General features: G+C 24.4%; 4 protein-coding genes across 4 annotated transcripts; 2 read left to right on the forward strand and 2 right to left on the reverse strand.

Annotated features, from left to right (window-relative positions):
- The first annotated feature begins 5,017 nt into the window (after window positions 1–5,017).
- Window positions 5,018–6,511, forward strand: LOC112594194. Its single transcript, XM_025338859.1, has 3 exons — window positions 5,018–5,331; window positions 5,646–5,890; window positions 6,147–6,511. Exons 1-3 carry the CDS (start codon window positions 5,193–5,195, stop codon window positions 6,399–6,401), a joined length of 639 nt encoding a protein of 212 aa, XP_025194644.1. The 5' UTR covers window positions 5,018–5,192; the 3' UTR covers window positions 6,402–6,511.
- Window positions 6,512–8,594: 2,083 nt separating this feature from the next.
- Window positions 8,595–11,002, reverse strand: LOC112594133 (ras-related GTP-binding protein C). Its single transcript, XM_025338779.1, has 7 exons — window positions 10,953–11,002; window positions 9,972–10,123; window positions 9,686–9,914; window positions 9,430–9,607; window positions 9,019–9,301; window positions 8,794–8,951; window positions 8,595–8,714 (listed from the first exon to the last, which is right to left on the reverse strand). The coding sequence occupies exons 1-7, from the start codon at window positions 10,953–10,955 to the stop codon at window positions 8,602–8,604; spliced, it is 1,116 nt and encodes a 371-aa protein (XP_025194564.1). The 5' UTR covers window positions 10,956–11,002; the 3' UTR covers window positions 8,595–8,601.
- A 934-nt stretch (window positions 11,003–11,936) lies between these two features.
- Window positions 11,937–13,895, forward strand: LOC112594134 (mitotic spindle assembly checkpoint protein MAD2B). The gene is made up of 5 exons (XM_025338781.1): window positions 11,937–12,028; window positions 12,188–12,306; window positions 12,430–12,614; window positions 12,694–12,862; window positions 13,695–13,895. Exons 1-5 carry the CDS (start codon window positions 12,007–12,009, stop codon window positions 13,857–13,859), a joined length of 660 nt encoding a protein of 219 aa, XP_025194566.1. The 5' UTR covers window positions 11,937–12,006; the 3' UTR covers window positions 13,860–13,895.
- Window positions 13,896–17,923: 4,028 nt separating this feature from the next.
- Window positions 17,924–25,172, reverse strand: LOC112594186 (F-box/LRR-repeat protein 6). The gene is made up of 8 exons (XM_025338851.1): window positions 24,832–25,172; window positions 21,855–23,186; window positions 21,625–21,791; window positions 21,390–21,559; window positions 19,614–19,754; window positions 18,617–19,004; window positions 18,388–18,547; window positions 17,924–18,311 (listed from the first exon to the last, which is right to left on the reverse strand). The coding sequence occupies exons 2-8, from the start codon at window positions 23,075–23,077 to the stop codon at window positions 18,101–18,103; spliced, it is 2,460 nt and encodes an 819-aa protein (XP_025194636.1). The 5' UTR covers window positions 23,078–23,186; window positions 24,832–25,172; the 3' UTR covers window positions 17,924–18,100.
- Between the last annotated feature and the right edge of the window lie 492 nt (window positions 25,173–25,664).

The following is a 25,664-nucleotide window of genomic DNA, read 5'->3' on the forward strand; positions in this document are numbered from 1 at the left end:
ACTTTACCATCCTATCACTGGATTATAATATTATTATTTGTAAATCATTGTGTCATCAATTAATAATATATCGTAGGAAAGAGTAGTAAACTACTCGTGCTTAATTTGTTTTCCAAAATTCTAAATAGTACCTAGGTACCTATTGACCATCTTCCGTGGTACATTATATTAGACCATAGTAACATTTCAAATGATTTCGTAATAATTCATTAGAGTCATGAGTGATATTATGTATACCTATTATCCAATTCATTATTTACATATTTTTAAATTATCGACATGTAAGTTCAAAGATCATTTTTCAAAGAAACGATAAACTATACAATATACACTTTCAAGTTTAAATACAGTTCTTAATAGGTACTAAAATATGCGTTATCTACAAATATTACAACAATCCAATTTATTTTATAAATATAAATTATAATAGTTAATATTTTTTAATCTTGGTTAGCGACCTTTTTTAAAGTAAAATGATTATTAAAAATAAGTAATCACCCAGGTTAGGTGTGAAGAATTAAGTATCCACACAACCTAAATATATAAAAGTTCGTATTACACATATTATTTATAAATTATAAATGATTCTGAGATCACTAAAATACCCACTCACATGTCAACATAAATTGGTTGCTTCACAAAAATAGGTAGCTAATATTTAGTATTTATGCTACCTCACTAGTTAAAAAATGTGTCTTACCTTAAACTTACTACTTAGGAGTTAGGGTACCCACATAATAATATAATAAATTTAATTTTAAATTAAATTCAGCACTAACGATACCCATTATAAATATTTCAGTATTTGGTAAACTATACTATAATTTAAACCTATATACAATATTTTAGTTTTAGTTGCAAAAAAAATAGACTTAATATGAAAGTCAATGTCACTAAACGTAGGTATCAATATTATATGTGCAATTATAAAACAATTTTTTTCATCATTCTAAACAAAAATTTTAAGTTAAAAAAAAAAATTGTACTTGTACTTAGATAACTTTATTTATCTATATAGATAGGTAGGTAAATATAAATATTTTTAATAATAGAAACTTTAATTATATAGTAGAAACCTACTTACATAAAATAAAATACGTACAGTTTTTAAATAGACTAAAATGTTTTTAAACAGATTTGGTGTTGGGTGATGTAGCAGCTTAAAAAAATCTTTAAGATAACTTTGGCACAAAAATTAAAATGTTGCATAGTTTTGGCAGGAACCAATGAATGTATTTTTTTAACCAAGCAAAAACAAATACAATTTAAGACACAATCTCAACTCATAAGTAATTTATCTGTATTCTTAAATTCTGGTACATATATTAAATAATATATTTTTTTAACAATTTTGATATTTTTACTAATTATTTATTTAATTATAATTAATAATTAGTAATTATAATGTGATTTTTTCATTATAAAATTTTCATTTACCACTTATCATGATCTTGTTAAATAACATAACAATAAAATTTCAAATGTTTATAAATAGCACAAAAAGAAGTAAAACATTTTTAAAATTATTACATGTCTAGAGTATTTATACTAATATAAATATTTAGTGGGTAATTCAACTTAATACAGTTATAAATTTTTGAATTACCTATAATAGATTAAATAAAGAAAACTGAATAAGCAATTATTACTTTTGACCAAAAATTTTTGAAAAAATGTCTATACTATAGTACAATTATAATTAATTAAACCTCGCATTGAAAGACCAATTAATTCCGCTCCCAAGAAAAGGTTAGTTACTTATAACCCGTCACAGCATTAAAATATGTAAATCAATAATCTCTTTTTTTTATAATTATGTTTACTTTAGAAATAAGATCGACTTTTCTAAATTAGCATTTTTGATTCTGAGTAGAGCGATGAATTTTATATTAATTTTACAATGAATGAAAACCCAGTTGAAAGACTCAAAATACAAAGGTGTCATGACCTGCTAACCTAACTAATTTTGTTATGTCGTATATCTCTACTGGAAATTCTCAACAGTCTGTCTAATCAATCATTTTTTCTTCTTTTTTTAAAATTTATTTCCATTAATTTTTCTTATTGTTCTACTTTGTAACAAATTAAATAAAATATTTTTAAAAAACGAAAAAAAAAATTATACAATAATGTTTGTTTTTTTCAAACATTTTTTTATCAAAAGTTAGAATTAAAAAATATACTCATATATAACTCCAAATAATTTAATATTTAGTATATGTTTTTTTTTTTTTGTGTAGGTATCTATTATTTTACTGAATAATATTTAGAATACCTTTTAAGTTTAGTTTTCATATCTTCAGTAATTGCAGAATTATACGTTGCTAAACATTACAGGTCTAATAGAAATAATTGAATACATACAAGTAAAATTTTAACTTTTGATAAAAAATGTTTACTTTTTCAATTTAATTATAATGATTTGCATTATTCCTGGTTTAATTACTGTGTTGGTTGACAGAATATAATTAAATAGTTTTGAAATAAAAATAAAATTATGTTAAAACGTTGAAAAGTTTTGGAGAAATATAAAAAAATGCGTGGTAGGTTTGGTTTTGTTTAAAAAAAGGTAAATAATTGCCCATAACTTAAAAAATAAAAAAGTTAGACCCCTCTTTAAAGAGTTTTTCTTCATGATTTTAGATATACTTTCGTAAGACGTTAGCCGGTTATTTTCCTTCGGAACACATTGTATAATGTATATTTTAATTTACTTTTATAGTTTTATAAAAAATAGAGCTAATAATGATAAATAGCACTACAATTTACCTTCAAGTGTTATGTAATTAGATATATCTTTAATTTACTCAAACAAAATTAGATTTATCAATAACAAGAAATAAAGCTGCCTTTGATATTTAATCTTTCATTACAGACTCCTGAGGTACATTCTTTCTTATATCTACTCATATTATGACATTATGTTAAATTGTATGTATAACATTTTTTTTTATAATAACATTTATGAATTTATTGTATGTATAACTGTATTTAATTATAATTATACAGTTATTTTTGATTTTGTGTGAATAATAAATATTGCGTAAAAATACTGAAACAGGAAAAACTAATCATTAGTAAAGTTGAGAGCGTCAAAATGTTGTTACTCTTGCAATGCAAAATCTCAAATATGATCCTGTTCCCAGTGGCTGCGCGAAATTGTGGAGGCTTTGAAACATGTTGTATATTTTAAATTTTTTTACCACCACCCCTAAAAAGTAGCAGTGATCAAAGGACTTTCAGACATGAAGCAATCGCTTCAAATAATCTTATATTCTACCGCCACTGCCCGTTCCCATCAGTCAAGTTCATTCCTTGGATAAAAAAATTGTCGTAGCCCGCATAGATATTAGATTCTATTAGTGTTGAAACTTGAAACCAGACAATTTCTCTGGGGGAAATCACTTTTTTTTTTATTGGTGATTGGTAATATATTTTAATATTATGAATTATATATTTAATTAGTTATTACAATTTACAATTTAGACATTAGTTGCGGTAATCGTAACGAGTATTGTGTATTTAATACCTAAATATGTACACTTTGTTGAAAGTTGTATTTGTCAGGGAGTGCGAAAGAAATTTTTTTTTTTTTTGAGGGGGGGGGGAATATACCTGTATTTAACATTGAGTACTATCAAGTTTTAATTGATAAAATTGATGGAATCATCGTCGGTTCCGGACTCCGTACCACAAGTTTTCGTTCTTTTTTGTTATCATTTATAAATGTAATTGAATTTTATTATGCGTCATATATATATCACATAACCTCTCACATTTAATCTTAGATTGTTCATCATTACATGCCAAACATATAGTTTTACTCGAGCGTATGTAAACTCCACCAGAAAAAAAAAACAGGTAAAATTGAGTTCATGTAAATTCCGCCAGTGAAAAAAATCAAGTAGTAGTTTAAAATTAATTTAATATACTATTAAAAAAAATTATAATATAATATATCATATAATATCATTCACATTAAATATTTAAATCATACCTAATTTATAATCAATATACCTAATAATGCAAAAATATAGTTATATCATATTGTTTTGTATGTAAACTAAAATGATGTGATATAATTTGTAAATATTCGAAGTCTTGTATCACTCCATTAGTATATAATATCATCGCAATAGATGTCAACGTATTTAATATAAGAAGGTGTACGAGGCAATGTGAGCACTGAGCAGCTAAACAAAAAAAAAAAAAAATTGTGGAGTTTACATATACCCATTACAGGTAAGAAAAAAAAAACTGGCGGAGTTAACAATCGCCCTTTCACTCAACTACTTTCTATTTCTTAATATACCTCCAACCTCCCCTCTATGCTCAGAATTAAATCTGAAATGGTAATTAATAAAATAATTAATTTAGTGTTAAAAGCTGGTTTTGTTATTTAATATTGTTATTAAAGGTAATTATTCGTGCCTATATATTATTATATATTACTATTATAATTTTATACTTCCAAGTATTTTTTTCTTTCTTCTTGGCCATAGTATTATCTAAAATAATTGTCGAGTTTATCATAGTCATTGAGACACTGACTAAAAGTTAATAAAAAAAAAAGAAAAAAGCACTCTATGTTCTGCTTACGCACCTATAGTCAGCATGGAATTAGTTGAATGAAAAAATAATTTGCAGGATATCAAAAAATTTTACTTCATATTATATAATATTTAATTATATTTATTGACTTGTGAGTTAAGAATAATTAGATCAGCAAAATTATGGTGAATCGTTTACGGTACCGTTACCAAATTTTTAGTAAACAACTTGCTCACGGTACCTCCGCGGCTCCACAAAAACACGCTTATTAGTTATTAGCTATTTAGTATTTACTCAATAATAAAAAGCTTTTATCATGGATAAGAAAGCTAAATAATATTACTGATAAATGATAATACGGGTAAACGGATAAGAATATTATGTAAGTTTAATATAAACATTAACCATAGCTGTAACAAAATAAATAAAATAGTATTATCATTATTCATTATCATCTTAAATAACTTTTGTCGTAAATCAAACTTTGGTCTATGCATTAAAATTAAAAATATAAAGTTCAATGTTTTAATTTGAAATATTTGAATAATATATCTCTAGGTATAAAATATGAGTAGTAATTTTGATTTTTGTAAGTGATTGTTTTCTGACTAATTGAATGTTCAAATTATAAAACGTATATAATGAATACAGAAGAAAGACGTGAAGCAAGACGCAAGAAAATTTTAGAGAATTCAGAAGTTAGACTTAAAAAAATAACTTCAATAAGTTCTAATCAAAACATAAATAATGAACAATCAGAATATATAAAAGACAAACCTGGTAATAAATAATTGTTTAGCTGTTTAAAATTGATATTAGTTTATATTTAGGTAATTAATAAATTAAAATTTAAAATTTTTTTTATAATTTTTCTATTACTTCCGGAAAATTTCTAGTTTTTTAAAATATCTTTTAGCTATATTATGTTAAAATATAAAAGATTAACTTGTTTATTATCAGGAATATTGTTATACATAACAGGACACTTGTATTTTATCCTTTTTAAGTAGAAACCAAAAGATTAATGACTTCTCTATAATTTATATACCTTAAAAAATAAAATAAATAATAATAAACAATGTTTTTGATTTCAGAAAATTATACACGGAATTCTGAATTGCCTGATTCTCCTGTTCAGAAATGTTTTAAAGAAAATGTGATATCGACAGTTCTCGAAAATCAACAAGTGTTTAATCATGAACCAAATCATTTCAATCCAAAATTACATTCCAAAAATATATATGAAATTAAATTTTCATCTATTACTATTTTACATATTGTATTATCTCAAATTGTTTTAGTATTATTCTATTATGACTTAGGATTTTTATTTGGCAATGTAAGTAATACATAATTGAATATTGAAATAGATTTTTTTATTTTGTTGTAAAAATTAGTATTATAATTTAATGTTTGAGTAAATATTGTGATAGCTTTTAAATTATAGTAATAGTTGAAACGATTAGATAGTCGCATTCTTGCATTAATATGATTATAACTAAACCTAGTATCTGAATACATAATTCAATTGTTAAACTTGATATTGTATATTTATATCACATCATTAATATTTTTTATTTTTTATTTTTTTCTAGTCAATAGTAGTGCCATTTCTGCTTAGTACAATACCTGAATTGTATAAATCAAAGGAACAACATGATAATATACATATGATTGTATTATTAATGATGGGATTTTCTCAGAGTTTGGCAAGAAATATATCTAGATTTTTCAAATTGGCAAGCACAACAGGAAAACGATTTTGTATATATATGTTTTGCTTTATATGTTCATATGCAATATGCACTAACCTATATATTGATGTTAAACTTCATAATTCTATTCAGTAACAAATGTATTTACTAGCAAAATGTATATTTTTATTTTACAATGGTATTAATAAATTTAATGTTGATTTTAATATTTTACGCCATTGGAATATGTTTTTGGGAGTTTTTAATTTAAAAGTTCATTCTAAAAAATTTTTTAGTATAATTATAATTTTTCAATGTAAATATTGTTGCTAAGTTAATAAATAAAGTCGATTGCATAAAATTCCATTTAAAAAAATTATCTAAGTTATTTATAAAATTTCATTTTTATATAAACTTAAATAGGGTGCAGATTTATATCTATATATATATTTGTGATGAGTGATGGTAATCGAATGATTCTTCTATAGCAGCGGTTTTCAACCTAGGGTACACGACATCCTCTCAAAGGGTATGTGAAAAAAAAATGGCTAATGGTGGAAAATGTTGAATTTGTTTATTTAAAACAATTTGTTTTGAAAATATTCATTTTATGTTATTAAAAATGAAAATATTATGTGCTACAAATTAAAACTTAACCATCAAATTATCTAATAGATATGAAGTATAGAATGTAACATAGAATTTTTTGTTATTTTTTATTTAAATATTTTAAAAGTAGCTATGTGAAAAAGTTTAAAAATTATAATGAGGGGTATAATCCAGCAAAATATTAAACTTAGGGTTACGGAACGAAAAAAGCTTGAGAACCGCTGTTCTATAGAAATGTTTCAGGGTCATCTGAATGCTTTAAGCTATAGTTGATACTTTATAGTTTTTCAATATTTAAGAGCTTACTTACATATTTTAACATAATTTACTTTAATTAAATAACATATTTTTGTTAAATATTCCCCTACATTGAAAAAATTATTGTTGTTACTGTTAATTCTGGTCAAAAATATACTGTTCTAATCAGATTAAAGACAATTGAATCTATTGCAAACATTCACAATGGCAGCGATCATAGTCTTGCCATGATTTTAGACCTGCCGAATTAAAAGCTTTAACATTTGCACTTATAACTGCTGTAGATGTGGAAAGGTTCTTTAGTCACTAAAAGAACATATTAAGCCCAATCAATGTTACATTAGAAAACTTAAAAAAGTAAATGGGTGCTCATTGTTTTGCTGACGACGAGGATCCTAATATTGAATAAATAAAAATATACTAATAAAGTAGTATATAATTATAATTACAACAATAATTTTTTTTATATATCTTATATTTTTAATTATATATTGGATAAAAATGAATACTTATATTAGTAGATATTTTTTAGCTTTAAATACATATAAATCCATACCCTACTTACATAACTCTTAGTTTTCTTTATTAAACTGTAGTTGCTATCAAAAGGTAGTTTTCATGAATCTAAATTAAACCTTTATAGAAGTGTTCAATAAAACTTATTTCTCAATTTTTTCCTTGAATTGATGAGTGAGGTGTAAATGACGTAGTGGCAAGTATGTTTTAGAGGAACTAAGCAACTTGCATTTAATTTTAAAAAATATTGATAGATATTATATTAAATAAGGTAACAAATTTCCAACTATTAGTACGTTCAGTAATCTATTTTAACTTCAAGAGTATATTAATAACAATACTCATGCTAGTCAAAAAATTTGACTGTAGCATTTTCTCCATCAACTATATTGACCAGAGTACACATCAAGTAATTGCTTTTTCTTAATTGTTGATAAATTTATTTAAAATGATAATCAAATCACAAATTCTATAATGGAAAGATCAAAAAAAAAAAAAAAAAAAAATGTGGCCAAATAACAAATCTATATGGAAAACAAATAATTATATAAATAAAACTAGTAAACATATGTATAATGGATTACGTTAGGTTAGAGATAGGGTTTTTAAATTAATTTGTATGCTTTCAAAAAATAAAGGATATCCTTAACATAATATACTAGTTTTCAATATGTTTTTAGGTATAATTTAATTATAAATCAATATTTTGTGGAAAATATTCAATTATAATTTATAACATTAAAAATAATTTGTTTATGAAATTATAATTTATGTAAATAATATAATGTAGAAACAATGTTATTTATAAGTATAATAATGATTTATTAATTTTTATCTTTGTTTTATTAAGTTAAATTAATTGTATGAGTTTCACAATGAAATAACTTAATATACTTTTAAAAATAGTTAAATAATAACTTATATCTTAAAATAAAGTACAACTTTAATAATAGATATAATATTCAAGCAAAAGTTAGTTAAATGATAGCAGCTTTCTAGATTCAATACTTTCTTTATCTTTATCTTTTAATTCAAAAAGTTTGTGTATACCTTTACGTAAAATCACGAAATTATAATCTATAATTCCTAAAAATTAAAATTAAATTAAAAAAACCAAATTTTTTTATATTTTATAAGATATAATGTTTGATAGTTTGTAACTCACTTTGTTTTTCAAAGTTATCTTCTCTTAGTATACACACAAGTGCCAAAAAACTGCATACCTCTCTTAAATATAAAATTGTACCATTATTTAATTTAATTAGACTTGAACTTTGATGATCGAAAGCTGGATCATTCGTCAATCCTGGGTTTTCGCCCGAACTATAAACATTTTTAACATAAAAAAAAACATCTTTTAGTAATAACTAATAACCCATAAATAATTTACCCATAAATATTTGATAAGTCTATGACAACATCGATCATGTCACAACAGAGTTCATAACTTTGAATATCAACCGGTGATGAATCAGTTGCAACATATATTTTAGTTTTTACATCATATAAAAAGGCTTTTTCAATTCCAGATGTCTGAATAATGATGTTTAAAAAATTTTCAAGAGTTGCATAGTGTGGGATCATTTTTTGTACAACTCTACTAAATGCTTCAAATATGCTATGATCATATATTGATGTCAAATGGAAACTAATATATATTTTTTGATCATCACCTGGACAAAATAAATCAGTGTATTTTAGTATAATAAATTTATAAAACATTACATTAAAAAGAAAACGTTTTAAAAAATATTGCTGTTAACTTTTATAATAAAATTATAGCTCATATTCTAAAATTTACCTGAATCTACAAGGTCATCATTAGCTCTTTGGTGAATTTCTCGTTGAGTTTCCATTTTAGTATCTTCAGTGAGTCCATCCACTTTATGAATGAAAACTTCAAACTTTATATTCTTATTTATTTTGTAAGCTTTTGTTACAACTGTATGTAAACGATTAAGTGCACTAGCTATAGCATCCTTAAAAAGAATAAATATATAAAAAATATTGATTTGCGTTTAATTAGTCTCTTAAAATATACATAATTATATATTTACTTGAGCATCAATCACAAATACAAGTGATTGGCATCCTTGAAGTATGCTTTGTACATCATATTCATTATCAGTGAAGTCAAAGTGACCAGGAAAGTCACAGATTTGGAAATTCACAAATGCTGAATTATTAACAACATCTTTCAGCAATGAATTATTACTTCCAATAAATAAAGTCTCATTAGGTGACATTTTTTGAAATACTACTTTCTGTATAGAAGTTTTCCCACTCCTTTAAAATTAGTTAATATTAATATAAGTATGTACAATAAATCGAACAACAATTTACCCTCTTAAGCCCATAAGTACAAGTCGTGGTAAATCATCTCTATCCGATTCTGTATCTTCATCTGATATAAATTCATTAAATTCGTAGTGTTTAGGTAATGATCCAATATCAAAAGTAGTGCTAAATGATTCTTCTTCAACTCTATTAAACGACTAGATAAATAATTTAACAGGAAACAAAATTAATAAATAATATTAATAAAAATATAATTTATTTATTTTATATAAGTTTGGCTATGGAATAATGTAACACTAGTTAGACATTAATTTACTATTCCTTAGTTATAAAATTAAAGAAAATATTTAATAATTAATTTTAGGTACTTATTGTATTTTAATAATATTAAAGGTAAAAATAATTATTTATTATTTATTAATTTATTTAAATATAGCAGTGGTCAACACTAGAATTTGGGAAGGGATTAAATTAATTTTGAAAATTACTTGTGGGCTGTGTCTATTTTTTCAATAAAGATATTTTATAATTACATTTATTAATCATTTTATTTCATGTTATTTTGATATCAATAGATGGTACTCACTATTCACTGTTTCTTGTAAAATACATTGCATAATATGATAAATCCATAAAAAAGAAGTATGAAATAATAAATAGTATAGAATGTACAGTTTAATTTTAGAGCATGATGTTCAAAATGTATAAATTAGCTAAGTACATAGTGTATACCACTAATCTATCAGTATAAAAATTTGCAGCCTCTTGAGTATTAATTTGTTAAATATAAGATATAACTTAAGCTTTTTTTATTTATAGGACTTAATAATGCCACTGAATTTGTATATACATATAGTAAATTTTAATTAAACATGAAGTTCATAATTTTATGAATCAATATAGAATTTAAAAGTGCAAAATTTATATTTTAAAAACTAAAAGTAGTTATTTAAGTATAGTTTGAATATATTTTAAGCTACCTTTACTGGTTTAATAAATAAACCTTTAATTTAATTATATACATACCATAATAAATAAATACTGACTGTAATAACTTTAAAATACTAATAAATTATTAAAAATATTTCATATTATTGAACTTTTATTTTTAATTTTTGACTTAAATTATAAAAGTTCTAAATATAATAAAAAAATATAAGTGTTATTTTTCTAAAACAAGATTTAAACGTTTAAAGTTACAACACTTTTATATTATAATTTACAATGATTATTTGAGTACATTAGGATTTCGGAAAATTGGATGTACAATATCACCAGTTATCAGGTTCATTGTCCATTTATCCAGATAAATATTAAATTGGTATGTTCATAACAATCATAACTTGTGTTATCACAAAATTGTTGGTTACTTGATCAGCACAGAGTTATTCAGATATCATTATGTATGTTAAGTAGTTGAATTTTTTTTGGAAAGAATAATGAGTACTCTACACCTAATACGCCTATAGTATTTAAAATATTTAGATTTGGTTGGATAAAATCATTGAATAAATGAAATATGAATAATATTATGATAATATTATCACAGAATTATTCTGTTATATTATCATGCATAAAACTCGAGATGAAAAATCTGTCTTAAACATTGATAATAACTTACTTATATCTTTAGAATTTAGAATTAAGATTATAAATCTATAGTTTATACTAAAGCAGTAAAGCAGTATAGCTGGTTTATACTCTCATTATTCTACACCTGTGGTAACATAATTTTATAAATTCAATATATTTTAAAAAGATTTAAGATGTCTTAAATGTGACAAAAGACATCTTTATTGCTAATATGTCTATAGTATAGAATCAAGATTCACCAAACAACCAACAATTGCTGTTGTATAGTATTTATCTTATATTTCTCAAGACTGTATTTATTCAACTGTTGTTAATTTAGTGATCAAAGAAGATTTAATTTAAAGATATTTTTTACTTTTACATTACTGCTAATTAATTTATTTATTCAAGTTCATTTTTTAAAGTATAAATTTTATAAAATCATTAATTTTTACTGTTCTGCAATCTGTAATTATTATAAATATTTATAACAATATTAGAAATTACAATGAGTAAAGAAAAGTTTTCAGGTACAAATTATTGTATTTATAATGTTATAAATAATATTATTAGTAGAAGTATGCTTTTTGCAAGTTCTTTTATTAATTAAAAAAAATTCATAGCTTAGGCATTCGTATATATTAAATATATAATTGTTAAATTTAAAAACTATATGTTATGTGTTTTAGATAGTGTATCTATACTTTTAGAACTTCTAGAGGTATCAATTCATTGCATACTGTATGCAAGAAAAATATACCCCGAAGGAATTTTTGAACTAAAGAAGAAATACAATGTACCTGTACATGTAAGATTTTTGATTTAGTTTATAAAAAGTATTTCAATATTTTATCATGGTATAATTAAATGTTTTTAAATAAAAATTATTACCTATTTAGTTTGATTAAAAATTAAAGAATAAATTTTCAAGGTTTCCATTTATCCAAAGTTAAATTTATATATAAATGGTGTACTCAATGCTGTCAAAAGTCTATTGAAATTAAAAAAAATACGTAAATTGGATGTATGTTTTTATAACAAGACTGGAGTTATAGTTGAACGTTTTGTATTTAATATTCATAATGTTGAACTTGAATTGAATTTATCAGATTTTTCGTAAGTAATTAACATTATATTATAATATATTAATATAGTTAAATTTATATATTTTTATTTTATCTTTTTTGAAAATAAGGAATGTAAGAGATCCATATTTAGTCAAGTTAGAACAAATGTTGAGAGCTTTTTGTTTAAAACTAACAGTTTGTGATTCTCTTTTGAAACCTTTACCTTCAAGTTGTACATTTCAGATTCACATTCATACAACTGAAACTAACTCCATTGAAATTCAAAAGGATACAGAAGTATGTACTTATTAATTGAATTGGTTTATATATTTAAACATTACACAGAGGGAAAAAAAGCTTTTTTTTATGAACTATTTAAAAAAAGTAATTGTGCTTCTTAAATTAAATATTTTTTTATTAATTTAAAATATACAGATTAAATCTAAGAAATCAAAATATATTTATAAAATACTGTTACTTATTTGAAAATTAAATGAATGAATCTAAGTTCTTATTTTCAAAAAAAAAAAAATCATATTTTAAGGGAAATTTTAGTTAGTTGTAATCCAATAAATAAATATACTATTTATATATACCGTAATGATTTTACTTACCTTAAGATGATTTCATAAAAGATAACTACAGTTGTTAACTTAATATTTAAAAACAAATAATTTTACTTAATACAAAATTTTTGATAATTCAAATAATCCTCAGATGTATTTATTTTAATCAATTTTTTATCAGTTAAAAACTTTCAGAAGCAGTCATCAACTGCAAATTTGTTTAGCCAAAGTTCTTATATTAAACTATTAGTAAATATAGCCTTTATATAACAAGAAATCATTATATTAATAGTTATGATTTCTATTAATGTCAATGTGTGTATGGGTTCAAATTGGCACAACACTATTGATAAAACATTTTACTCTTTGCTAATTTCTTTGGAAATATTATAGAAATTATAAAATAAAAATATCATACTTCTAAACAGTGTGACCTTAATCCCTTAAGTTTACCAATACGTTAATGTGGTATTATTTTATGAGAAATTTTCTGTAAATTTCATTTTATTATCAATAAAAATATCTTTAAAAACAATCTACTTTATATATATTTTAATTTTTAGGAATTTCCATTAATACCCAGTGAAAAAAGGGATATAATTTTAACATCACCTGCAGTAGTACCATTGCGTAGTATTGACTGTGAACATTTAAATTTAGAAATCTATGCTGAAGAAGGAAATAAAGATGAAGACCCAGATTTATTTACACCAAGTCCATTAATTTAAATACATTCAACATCAATGTTCAATATGTTTTTTTAACAATATGTTGTTTTTTTATGAACCTTTACTGACAAATACTATCAGAACTATAAAACGATTATAGAGACCATACTAGTCTATGTTAAATTTTACAATTAATTTAGTAATATATTTTATGTACTTTATGTATATTGGTTAACTGTAAACAAATGAAGATCACTGACATCCCTTCCATTCCACAACTTGATTAATTACAATATTTTTAGCAAAGTTATCAACTATAGAACACAATAGTCAATATTATTAGAATTTCATAAAATATAATAAACGTCTGAAATGCACTCATACAGATAAGACAACATGATATCCTCTTAAAACAATAATTTCAATTTTACTTTTTCAATAATCAAATTATTTAGATCAAATATAATACAAGTAAAAGCACCTCTAAATTTCTGTTTGTATAAATGATATAGAATAGTAATTTTATTACTATTGTAGTTTTTTGTCTATTTAAATAATGACAAAATAAAATTGTTCACCTTGAATTAGAATATTTTTCTTCTGTTCTTAAGATATTTTATTTTATTTCAGTTTAACAATTAATAAAACATATTAATTAAATCAGAGGATATATACATATATATTAAGGTCATAAAAATAAATAAGTCACAAAATATTTTATTAATTATAATTTATAATTATATTATATCCAAATAACAATTTTTTTCAAATAGAGAGCGACTTTTTTTCACAAAATCAATTTTATAATAATTCTAACATAGCAAAAAAATTATTATGATGCTAATTTATTTATTTATACATAAAGAAAAACATAATAATTTTTATAAGCCAAATCAAAATGGTTGGATTTTTTAAATATAACAACATAAAAATCCTAATGATATTTTCAACCTAACAATAAATAATACAATACATGGGTTTAAAAAATGTATACAACATAATGGTTTTCACTTTTATCTAACAAAGGCACCAATTTAATTCATTACCCAGTGTATTAAAGTAAATTATAACATCAATTTGTAGTCATTTAACAATTATATTGAATTTATTAAATGTTTTTAAATTTTTTAAATGCAATTGCAATTCAAAGAAAATTACTTATAACATCCAGTGTAATACATGTTAATGTATACTAATATTTCATAAATTAAATTTAAGTTTACAATAAAATATTATTTAATTAAAAACTTTCAAATGAGTACTTTGATATACTAATCAATTTTTATTAGAATATTTAACGCAACCAATTTGAGTTTTAAAACACAACTGTACATTATATCAGTAGAAAAAAAAATCAATCAATGCAGGCAAGAAATTGGAATTTTGTAGATAATATGTGTAAAACCACCACGTTTAATGATTTTAAAAATCCAAGTATTTGTATATATTTTAAATTTTTATTCATATGTATAAACAATACATTTACATACGTCTTTACAGTCTCAACAATATATATTTTACATTTTTATGGACAAAATATAATAATCTATATTAGAACATTCTTTGTTATGTACAGCAATAATAAGATATATGTATATATTTATATTATAAAAAATTAAATTAAAAATAATAATAATAATAATAAAAAACAACATAATTCAACTATCTTAACAAACAAATAAAACATTATAATTTATACAAATTTTGTGGCATAGTTTATGTGTAGCACATTTCTATACAGAAATGAAATAATTAAGAATTGCTTTTTATTTACCAGATAATAGTTTAGAGAAAAGACGTGAACATGATTTGGCCCCAGACTTAAATATTTAAGTTACAGTTATGTATTATTAAATAAAGGAAAAATAATACTCAAGATCTTTAAATAATCCTTTTAATAACATAAAATATACACTAATTATATTTTTTTTTTTTTTACGAAAGACAGAATTTTGAAGAATAATAATTATACAAGATTTTCATTCATATCATTTCAATTATTTAAAATTTTAAAGAAAATATTGGAAATTGGTAGTAATAATAATACAGTAATTTGTAATCATTAAATGAATTCTATTTGGAGTTTAATGTTTTTTGTGGAATAATAATAATAAAAAAAAACACTGTTTATCCGTCCATATATTTAGTTAATTTTAACAAATGAAATAAAAATAATTAGACATATGTAAATTTATGATTGCAATATTGGGAAATAATTTTTACATTGAATATAGTTTTTAAATCTTAATTGTATATAAAAAAATTTAAAACTTTAATAACTAATAAATTTGATTTATCAAAATTAATAATTTTGTTTTTTAAATGAAACTTACTAAATTTTTAACATTATGTTCATTATGTTACATAATATTTAATATTAAATTTTAGGTGTAATTGTGTAATCATAATGTATTTGTAAATTAAAATGTGCACCTATGGCTAAACAATATATAAATGTTAAAATATTAGTTGAGGTTAGTAAGCAGCATATAATCTATATAATTATTTTGGAGAGGAAAGAGAAAATGTTTTAAATTATATAACTGCAAAATGTATGAAATCTGTTTATTTAATGATATTTACAGTTATGAAATTACGATAATATATTTTTTATTTATTTAAATAAATTATTTGATAAAAAATAATTAATAACAGAAATGAATAAACGTGAGAAATTACTCTACAAAAACATTAATTCTCAAATAGGATATATTATATGTTTATGTTGTATAATTACAAATTACATAACCTAATAATTTATATCTTTTAAATGTGCTTTAGGAAGCAATTTAAAAACAATATTTTTTTAAATTTATTTTTTTAAACATAAATACTAAAATTGAAGGTAAAGGTAACTAATCAGTTATAACAAATATTAAAAAATATTTACAAAAGGAATAAGATTAACTAGAACATTTTATTCAACTTATAAGATAATGGATAGTTATAGTTTCTGGGGTTTGTGTGCACATTTAAAAGTACTTGTGGTTACTTAAAAAAGCTCTTGCTCATAAAAACACATTTTTGTTTGATTACAAAAATATAGAATTAATAAGTAAAAAATAAAAATTATGTTTTAGAAGATTAATTATTAATTATACTCAACTTTATTTAAATAATAATAGTAAAAGCAAAAAAATGTCTTAAAATTTTTTAGGAATGGTAATGCCGTCTTAAACTTTTAATATATCATACATTGATATCACTGTTAAAAAAAAAAAACTAACAAGCATGTAGGTTACACACGAGTCAACTTGATACATACTTTCTAGTAAATTTGTTTAGTTTTAAATTATTGATTATTTCTATCTAAATATATATTCAACAAAATTAATAATTTATTTTTATAAAATGTTGAAATATATTCCTTATTTACTTAAACTATAATTTTATTAAAATAATTGTTTTTACAATCAGTGGATCATCTTCATAAATTTGTCAAAATAAAAATAAAATTAATCGTATCTAGAAATATAAGAAAAGTTTTTAATTTAATTAAGTTCAAAAGAAATATGTATGCATAACTCTTTATTTGGAAAAACTCGTCTAGTCAGTTTATTTAATTTTTGAAAACACAGTTAATCTTCATAAAAGAAATTCAATTGACGAAATCATTATTAAAAAGTCAATATTTGAATAGTACATAAGGTGTAATGAATTTATGTGAATGACACCAATTATTATATTTACGGTAAACCCTAATAGTAATAGGTAATATCTATTGATTTAACAATGAAGAAATAATACTGTTTGTAAATGGTCAAGATAACTCACATAATAACTTGAAAGAGCTTGATTTATAAAACTAAACATAGAGTATAAATCTACAATTTTTTTTTTCTTTGACAAAATAGGTTAGATAGCATCCAAAAGCCATACATTGTAATTGACTCATTTCTTTAGTAATATATATAAAAACAAGTAATTCAACTTTATAACTAATATACATCTAATTGTTTTGAAATAAAATTACAGTGGACAAATCAACAAAAAAGGATATCAATATACGATAATATTATATTTTGTTTAAATTTCTTTTTAGAGAAAAATAATATGAAAAATGTTATCTTTTAAATTTGTACTATTACTTATTATATCGGGCAGAATAATTAATAATAATAATATATATATATATAAAAAAAAAAATAGTAATAATAATAATAATATTAATGTAAATTTATAACTATCACATTGAACAACAATCTCTCAATTGTTTAAACATAACATGTAAAAAAGTAATAAAAAAAAAATAATAAATAAAAACAGTAAAAAAAGAAATGGAAGGTACCTTAATTTTAAATCTAGCCGCCTCCATCTTCAGAATCCTGAGATGAATCAGGTTTATTAAGCTGTGCTCGTAATTCAGTCAATGAGTGACCTTTGTATAACCGTTTGATACCTCTAGGTAATCCTCGGCAGGATGCTAAGTTCAAAGCGCTGAGGCGGTGACAATTATTTAATATAGCTTTAACTGGTTCAAGACTAACTGAAGAACCAGTAAGATCCATTTTTCTAAAAAAATAAATAGATTTCCACATATAAATGTATATTAGAGAAATTAAAAAAAAAAAGAAGTATTAATAGGTACCTAAGCATTGATTTTTCTCCTTGTTCTGAAATTGCTAAAACAGCTGCATCCAGTATCAAAGTATTGATTGACCAAGAAAGATCAATTTCTACAAGACTATGACTCCACTTTTTACATATCAGATCAAGACCAGAATCCGATACTCGAGTAACATAAGATCCTTAATAAAAATAAATAAAAGTATTTATAATAGAACTACAACTAAATAATCAAATGAATAAAATTTTACCTGATAAATATAGATGGGTCAAATCCCATGCAGGTATCCTTACTAGACTTGAATCTGTTACTTTAGAACATCCTCTAACATCAAGCACATACAATTTATGTGATGTTTTTAATATTCTTTCAAGAGCTTGATCATCAATAAATGGTTGTCCAGACACATTTAGATCATTAGAAATTGTGGCAACACTTAATTCTTCCAGAAGTGGAAAACCAGGAGACAAAGCTTGCTCATTTAATGGAACATTACTTAGACAAAGTTGGCTAGTAGACATTCGTAATACACGCAATTTGGGACATCCTTCTTGTAAACGTTCAATATGAAGTTGTCCTGTATTACCAACCATCCGGACTTTAGTCAAATCCAAAGATTGAAGATTTGGGCAGTGTGTCTAAAATAAGAAACCATGTATGAATTAAATATATAAACTTTTAATGTTTAAATTAATGAACTGTTAGATAAAAGAAAAATCAATAAAAATTAACAAACAAAAAATTATATTATTGAGTTTAATTGTTTAAAAAATAAGAAGTACATTATACTTTTAAGTTACAACTATAGCTTTTCAAACAAATTAATTAATTAATTAATATAAAGCAATGGTTTTTAAATTGTAAGATCACCTCCCTTGGGAAATGAAAGCACTTAACAAAATAAGCGCAAGGTAAATATTAATATTGATATTAATTAAAAATTTTATTTCATTTATTTAAAGAAGGTATGACTTAAAAATATTTTTGTGGAAGCATGAAAGAACCAAAATAATATTGAAACTGCTAGTATAACAATTTCAAAACAATAATGACTGTAAGAACTACATGGAATAATATTTAAATAACATATTTTATTTATCTTCTACAAGATCTTAGACACTATTATTTAATTAATATGTTTCTAATAATTTTTCAAACCTAATCTTTAAGAAGACAACTAAATTGATAAGTTTAAAAATATAAATAACTGTGAAAAGCTATAAATTGAATACATTTTAAATACTTACAGCTAAAGAATTGACTAATTGAGTAATCCCCGAAAGACGATTATCGGCCAAATTTAAGTGTGTCAATCTTTGACCCATATGTTTTGTCAGGAACATCAAAGAGTTTAAACAAACTCCACTTTTACCACTGCTATGTTGAGCCTAAGTAAAAGCATCAAAAAAGATTAAAAAATAAATTATATTGATTTCTAACAATACTACTTAGAATATTATGATTAGAACAATTAATAGTTTTTATTCAATCAAATAATAATTATAAATCTATGGTTCCAAATGTAGTTTAAAATTAAAAATAATAGTACATATAATATAAAAAATTCCTCCATAACAAAATCACATCATTCACTAGATCACAACATGATAAAAAACTAAATTGTTTTATTAATTCCTAATCCAAAGTGATAAATTGCACTATTTTAATTGGTATTGTTACATGATAATGATTATTTGAAATATGGAAATCCATTATGCTCACCTTGTACTTCAGTTAGGTATATATTATATCTTTTGATTATGAAAAGCATCCTTATAATGTAATTTTTATTTTCTGAATTTATATGATATATATATAACTTAATCAAACTTTAAAAATAATGCTAAACATGGATAATTTTTTTATAAAGCAGATAAGGTAATTTCAACATAAAAAAATTAATTTATTATACTCTTACTGTACTTGCAATGAGTGAAATATTTAAATATATTTTTAATTTAGATTTGATCATACATGTTTTGTTATAAGCTGTATGTATAAATTAATGATAATAAATAATGATTACAAAATAAAATAAAATACATGATTTTTTTTTTTAAATTAATTTCACAAACTATAAAATTAACAAGTATATTATGTATAGCCTCAAGGATCTCCTAAAAATTGTTAGTTTTAAAGATAAAAATGTTTGTTTTTATTATTGTTGATACATTATTAAAAAATGATACAGCAATAGTAATGTTTATTTGAAAACTAAATTCAAAACTTAAAAAAAAAAAAAATAAATAAATTATTTACCCTTTATTATTATTAATAACAAAATTAATAAATAATAACAACACTAAATTGTATAAAATATTTAAGAACCGTTAATTATATTCTTAATAGTGTGTATTTTAATTAATTAATATAATGTTAAAATATTATATGAACTAAAATAAATTTCATGTAAAAGGTGATCAGCATATTATATTGTCTTAATTTTACTATATAAAAAACTATATGTTTACAATGATTCACTTTAGTATAAATTTTAAAATTCAAGTAAATTGACTTGTAATAAAATATGAAAGTAAGATTAATATTAAGAGAATTTTAGGTTTTTTTTAATAATTCAATTAAGTAGTATATTATGAGTATTTTAAGACCATAATTTGTTTGCAAATTTAAAAAGCTTGCTTAGAAATTAAAATATCAATATAAGCTTCCGAGATGCCCAAAACAATACTTTTACCTTTAAATTTTATAATAGATCAATACACTTTTAATTTTTAAATCAACATAATAAAATAGATTATTGTGAAAGTAATATTTTCTACAGTGTACATTTGTAAGATAGAAACAACACACAAGAGTGCGTCTTCTTAAAGGAAAAATATAAATTTTAATATCGTTTTTAAAGATCCATTAAGTAGACAATACATATACATTACAATTATATTATGTAACGTATGTGCACTCAACTACTTTTCATGAAATAAATATCAAGTATAATTGTTGGATAAAATACACACTTATGTATGTATACAAATTATTTATTTAAGTATAATTTAAGTTCTTACATTTATTCCTGATAAATCTATTCGTTCCAGTTTGTGACAATTGGTAATGATAAATCGAACATTATCCAAACTAAGACCTTCCCAACCTGTTAAGCTCAATCCTCGTAGATCTAAGCAAGAGGTGCTAATTTTATCTAGTATAACAGGAATGCCAGTAAATTGCCAACCACCTAAAATATTTACAAATATTTGTATTAACTATTTAATTAAATTCATTAAATTTTAAAGTAATTACCTAAATTGAGTTCCTGTACTTTGGCAAGTCGGTTTTCACAAAGCCATCTAAAGTTAATATCATTTCTTATAGGATTTTTTGAAACCCATCGCCCTGCTAAATCAATATTAGTCCAAAGCAGTGGATCAGACGCAACTATACGCCATAACCTACAAACCTGAGACACTCTGAAAAATATAAATTTAGATTAATTTGGTATTTAAAAGTTTTAATAAATTATTATGTTTTACCTGACAAGAAACGGAATGCACCCTTCATCTTTAGTTGCTAAACGAAAAATTTCAAATAGTATAGGTTCAGGTAATTGATAACCCCACACGCTTTGTTCAGCTGGTTCATCACATTGCATTGTTTTACTTTCGTCTACTTTCTTCCTACTTTTTCGTTTCTTTTTTTGAGGCATAGCAGTTAATGATATTTTTAATTTGATACCACCATTTTCAGCAATTTCACTATGATACATTGAGCCTGCAGGTGGTTTTTTGGGCTTAACTGGTTTGTCTTTAGGAGCTGAACGCCGTTTGCGAGGTTTCCCAGATTTAGTTAGTGTAACACCTTTGACAGTTGTAGATTTTGGTGTAAGTATTGGTGGAGTAATTAAAGTCTTAGGAACCTCTCCATTAGTAATAATTGGAGTAGGTTGAGGTTGTATGATTAAAGATTCTAAATCAACTCTAGGTGAACATAAATCACTTGATACGCTTTCAATTGATCGTGGATTTGTTTCTACAGACCGCTCACTACCAGTTCTTTGTGTAGTAGCAGGACTAATAACACTGTCACTTAAACTAGAATTTTCTCCATTGCACATAGGTGATGCACTAAGGGCTCCAGCGCCTGGACTATCAGACACGCTAACAGGTGTAGGGAAGCTGGCAATAGTTGGAGATATACCAGGAGAATACTGATCATTTCTAATTTGTCTATTATTAAAATCAGGCAAGATTTGTGGTCCTGAATTAACCGAAGGTATAAAAGTGTCAACATGATTTGATATTGTGTTTGGGTCAAAGCCAGGAAGTGGTAAGACCGATGAACTTGTGTCCATTGAATTAAAGTTAGAACTTAATGGTTGAGGATTGTAATTAAAAGCCATTGGTGAAGGATTTGGCGTTAATACAGTATAACCACCATAAGAATCATTCATACAATTTGAGTTATCCTTGTTAAAACCTTGACTCAATAACTGATTTGAATCTAATCGGTTCCGATATACATCCTGTATCATGTTATTATTAGGATGCAACATGTTATTGTATGTTAATGGATCAAAATTTTGAGCATGAAGTGGTGGATGATGAGTTGTTTTATCTTGATCCAATAAAAACTGTTTAAGACATTCATGATCTTGGTCTATTTCCAAATGGGAAAATAGAGATGGATCACTGATAAAACAATTATTACTGTTGTCCATTTCACTAGGCTTCAGCAATGGTATGTTAAAATTATCCATTTACATACAAAACTATAGGAAATAAATCCACAAAACCTCGTTGATCCATTAAGCAAAGAATCATTCAAGTTAATGATGTAATAGGCCTGCTATATTTGAGGCTAGATTCCTGAAAAATAAAATATAATAAGCATATTAATACCAAAACCCTATAATAAAAAATTAATACATAAATTGATATTATATAAAACTAATACAATGTTAGGTACACTTAAGAATTAGCAGTTAATGTATTCAAAAATAGTTAAATAAAATAATGAAAATATCCTTATAGCAGACACCTTAGAAACTTTAAAATTCGCCTGCTAATAAGAAATATCAACTTCTTTATAAATAGATACCAATAATTTGATAAAACATTTTAAAATGAACATTTTATCTACCTATATTATAAAGTATTTGTATAAAAGTAATCCCACATCAAAGAATTTACTTAAAATAAAATAATTTGTATAATTGTCCATACCTAATGGGTCCATAAGAGTTAATGCACCTATATCCATCCATAATGGAAACTGACTTATGTAAATATTACACAGCATTTTTAAACTTAATTATCAAAATCAAAGTTTAAGTTTTTTTTTATCAAAGTGCAAGGTCTGCACGACTGTACATACTAGTGTTGGCAATAAAATAAAGCCTAACACAATATACTATTACAGTGGCAGTAAGTGCAGGTCTTTGGGTATTTCCATAGTATTTCTACATATATGTGTCCATAAAAAGAAACAAAGAGCAGTTATAAAACATTTTTTGAGTGTAAGTAGTATAACTGTCAGTGTTTTTTACTAATGTGATAATAAAATGTCATAGAATATCAAAATGTGAATGCTGAAGAAAAATTTTAGAAGTATATCTTATAATTTATTATTTAAGTTACAATTTAAAACATGTAGGTAACAAAAAAAACTTGATGAAAATGGCAAGTCTACAAAATGACAACATAAAAAAATAAAAAGAATAATAAATGCAGTTAAAATGTATGTTATTATAATAATATTATATATATATATATGTAGCAAGACTTTATGTTTTCAGTTAAATTTAAATGTCCCCACCTACACATTTTTGACAATACTTCTATGTTGTTTATACTATTATTATACTATAATATTACATAAAATATTGATTGCAGTGGGGATGTATAGGAAAGGGGAGGGAAGAAACTCGATTCTTAAGAGATATCATCAATCGCGCAAATACATCGACGAGACGGCGGTGCGAATAGACAAGGATATCCGGAAAAAACTGTTCGGAAGACGGAAATAAGCATGAGAATTGAAACATAAACCTTAGTGGTTATGAATCAACGGATCCTCAGCCAAGGGGTCGTAAACTCGTAAGTTTACGACAGTATAGTTGTCGATGAGAACCGTGGCGGGCCACCAATACCTTGTTATCAATCATCACTTTCCTGTCCGTGGCTGTTATCACGGGCCAGTAATATAGTATAACAATTATATACACTAACACACACACACACACAAATACACCGTATTTAGGACATGATAATATCTCACGATAGAACTATAATACTGGCTTTCCCGACGGAAAAAACGCATTGGGCTTAACTATGACGTAAACTGGGTCATCGAAATAACGTCTGAGCCCGGTTCATTGCGACTTGTGGCCCGTAGACGGTGACGATGAACGCGACGATAGCTGGCGCCCCGTCGTCATACGTGTGCCCCCTCTAAAATATCTGGAAAAAAGAACGCCAAGAGCGCCTCAAAAAAAATCTTTATATTACTCACCAATAATCGGCACACACAATGTGCGCTCCTTGTCACAAGTTTTTGGTACAATCATGTATAGGTGAAGGAGGCGGCGACAACTGCGACAGCCGTGTATTGCGGCGGCGGTCGCTCTCTTTACGCCGTATATCGATCTAACGCGACGCGTTAACAACGGTCCTGTTTAGGCGCGTACGAAACGCAAATGGTCGGAGACCGGCTGCGGTGGACGTCATTGGCAGAATAAGGAATACACAAAAACGACGGACACCACGGGAGCAACAATTATCGCGAAACGCGTACAAGAACACAAATCTATACTGCTACGGAGTGCGGACGAACATCCACTGACCTTCGGTCGACGGCAGTAAGAAACAAACTAATGGGCTATTGTCAAAACGAAACACTCATATGATTGGCTTAAAAATAAACTTTCCATTGCAGTGTCGCCAATACGTTTTGCGACTGCTGGCTACACCGTCAAACGAACCACCGCCGTAGACGCTTTTAGCTCTTCAATTTTTCATCGCTATTCACTTTATTATTCATCAGTATTCAGTAGACACTAGACAATATTAATTTGTTGAATTTGTTCTTCAGTTCGCCGCTTTGCTAGTCACATTCACATAAATACCTTTAACGACTCCAAGACTGACATCTATCAAAGAACGCGACACTCATAAACACATTATCAAATGTCTAGCCATTTTCACACCCATTGAAGTTTTAAAAATTTTGAAAAAAGATCATTTTTCTGTATAAAAGTCTTTATTAATGTTGTTCATTAACTCATCAACAATAAATTAAAGTGTCTACATCTACCTAATTGAAAAAGTTTGCACTCATATGTTAGT

The sequence above is a fragment of the Melanaphis sacchari genome, unplaced genomic scaffold, assembly GCF_002803265.2.
Source record: "Melanaphis sacchari strain LSU unplaced genomic scaffold, SCAv2.0 Contig221_pilon_pilon, whole genome shotgun sequence".
NCBI lineage: Eukaryota > Metazoa > Arthropoda > Insecta > Hemiptera > Aphididae > Melanaphis > Melanaphis sacchari.

Excerpts from the sequence above, each read along its gene's own strand:
- LOC112594134 (XM_025338781.1), top strand. The coding sequence starts at position 12,007 with ATGAGTAAAGAAAAGTTTTCAG. Across the intron at positions 12,029-12,187 it reads GAGTAAAGAAAAGTTTTCAG|ATAGTGTATCTATACTTTTA; the intron begins GTACAAATTATT and ends TATGTGTTTTAG. Across the intron at positions 12,615-12,693 it reads TTGAATTTATCAGATTTTTC|GAATGTAAGAGATCCATATT; the intron begins GTAAGTAATTAA and ends TTTGAAAATAAG.
- LOC112594133 (XM_025338779.1), bottom strand. Across the intron at positions 9,302-9,429 it reads TGATGACCTTGTAGATTCAG|GTGATGATCAAAAAATATAT; the intron begins GTAAATTTTAGA and ends TATTTTGTCCAG. Across the intron at positions 8,715-8,793 it reads AGATAACTTTGAAAAACAAA|GAATTATAGATTATAATTTC; the intron begins GTGAGTTACAAA and ends TTTAATTTTTAG.
- LOC112594186 (XM_025338851.1), bottom strand. The coding sequence starts at position 23,077 with ATGGATAATTTTAACATACCATTGCTGAAGCCTAGTGAAATGGACAAC. Across the intron at positions 19,755-21,389 it reads TAGATTTATCAGGAATAAAT|GCTCAACATAGCAGTGGTAA; the intron begins GTAAGAACTTAA and ends GCTTTTACTTAG. Across the intron at positions 18,548-18,616 it reads GACCCATCTATATTTATCAG|GATCTTATGTTACTCGAGTA; the intron begins GTAAAATTTTAT and ends ATTTTTATTAAG.
- LOC112594194 (XM_025338859.1), top strand. The coding sequence starts at position 5,193 with ATGAATACAGAAGAAAGACGTGAAGCAAGACGCAAGAAAATTTTAGAG. Across the intron at positions 5,332-5,645 it reads ATATATAAAAGACAAACCTG|AAAATTATACACGGAATTCT; the intron begins GTAATAAATAAT and ends TTTTGATTTCAG. Across the intron at positions 5,891-6,146 it reads TAGGATTTTTATTTGGCAAT|TCAATAGTAGTGCCATTTCT; the intron begins GTAAGTAATACA and ends ATTTTTTTCTAG.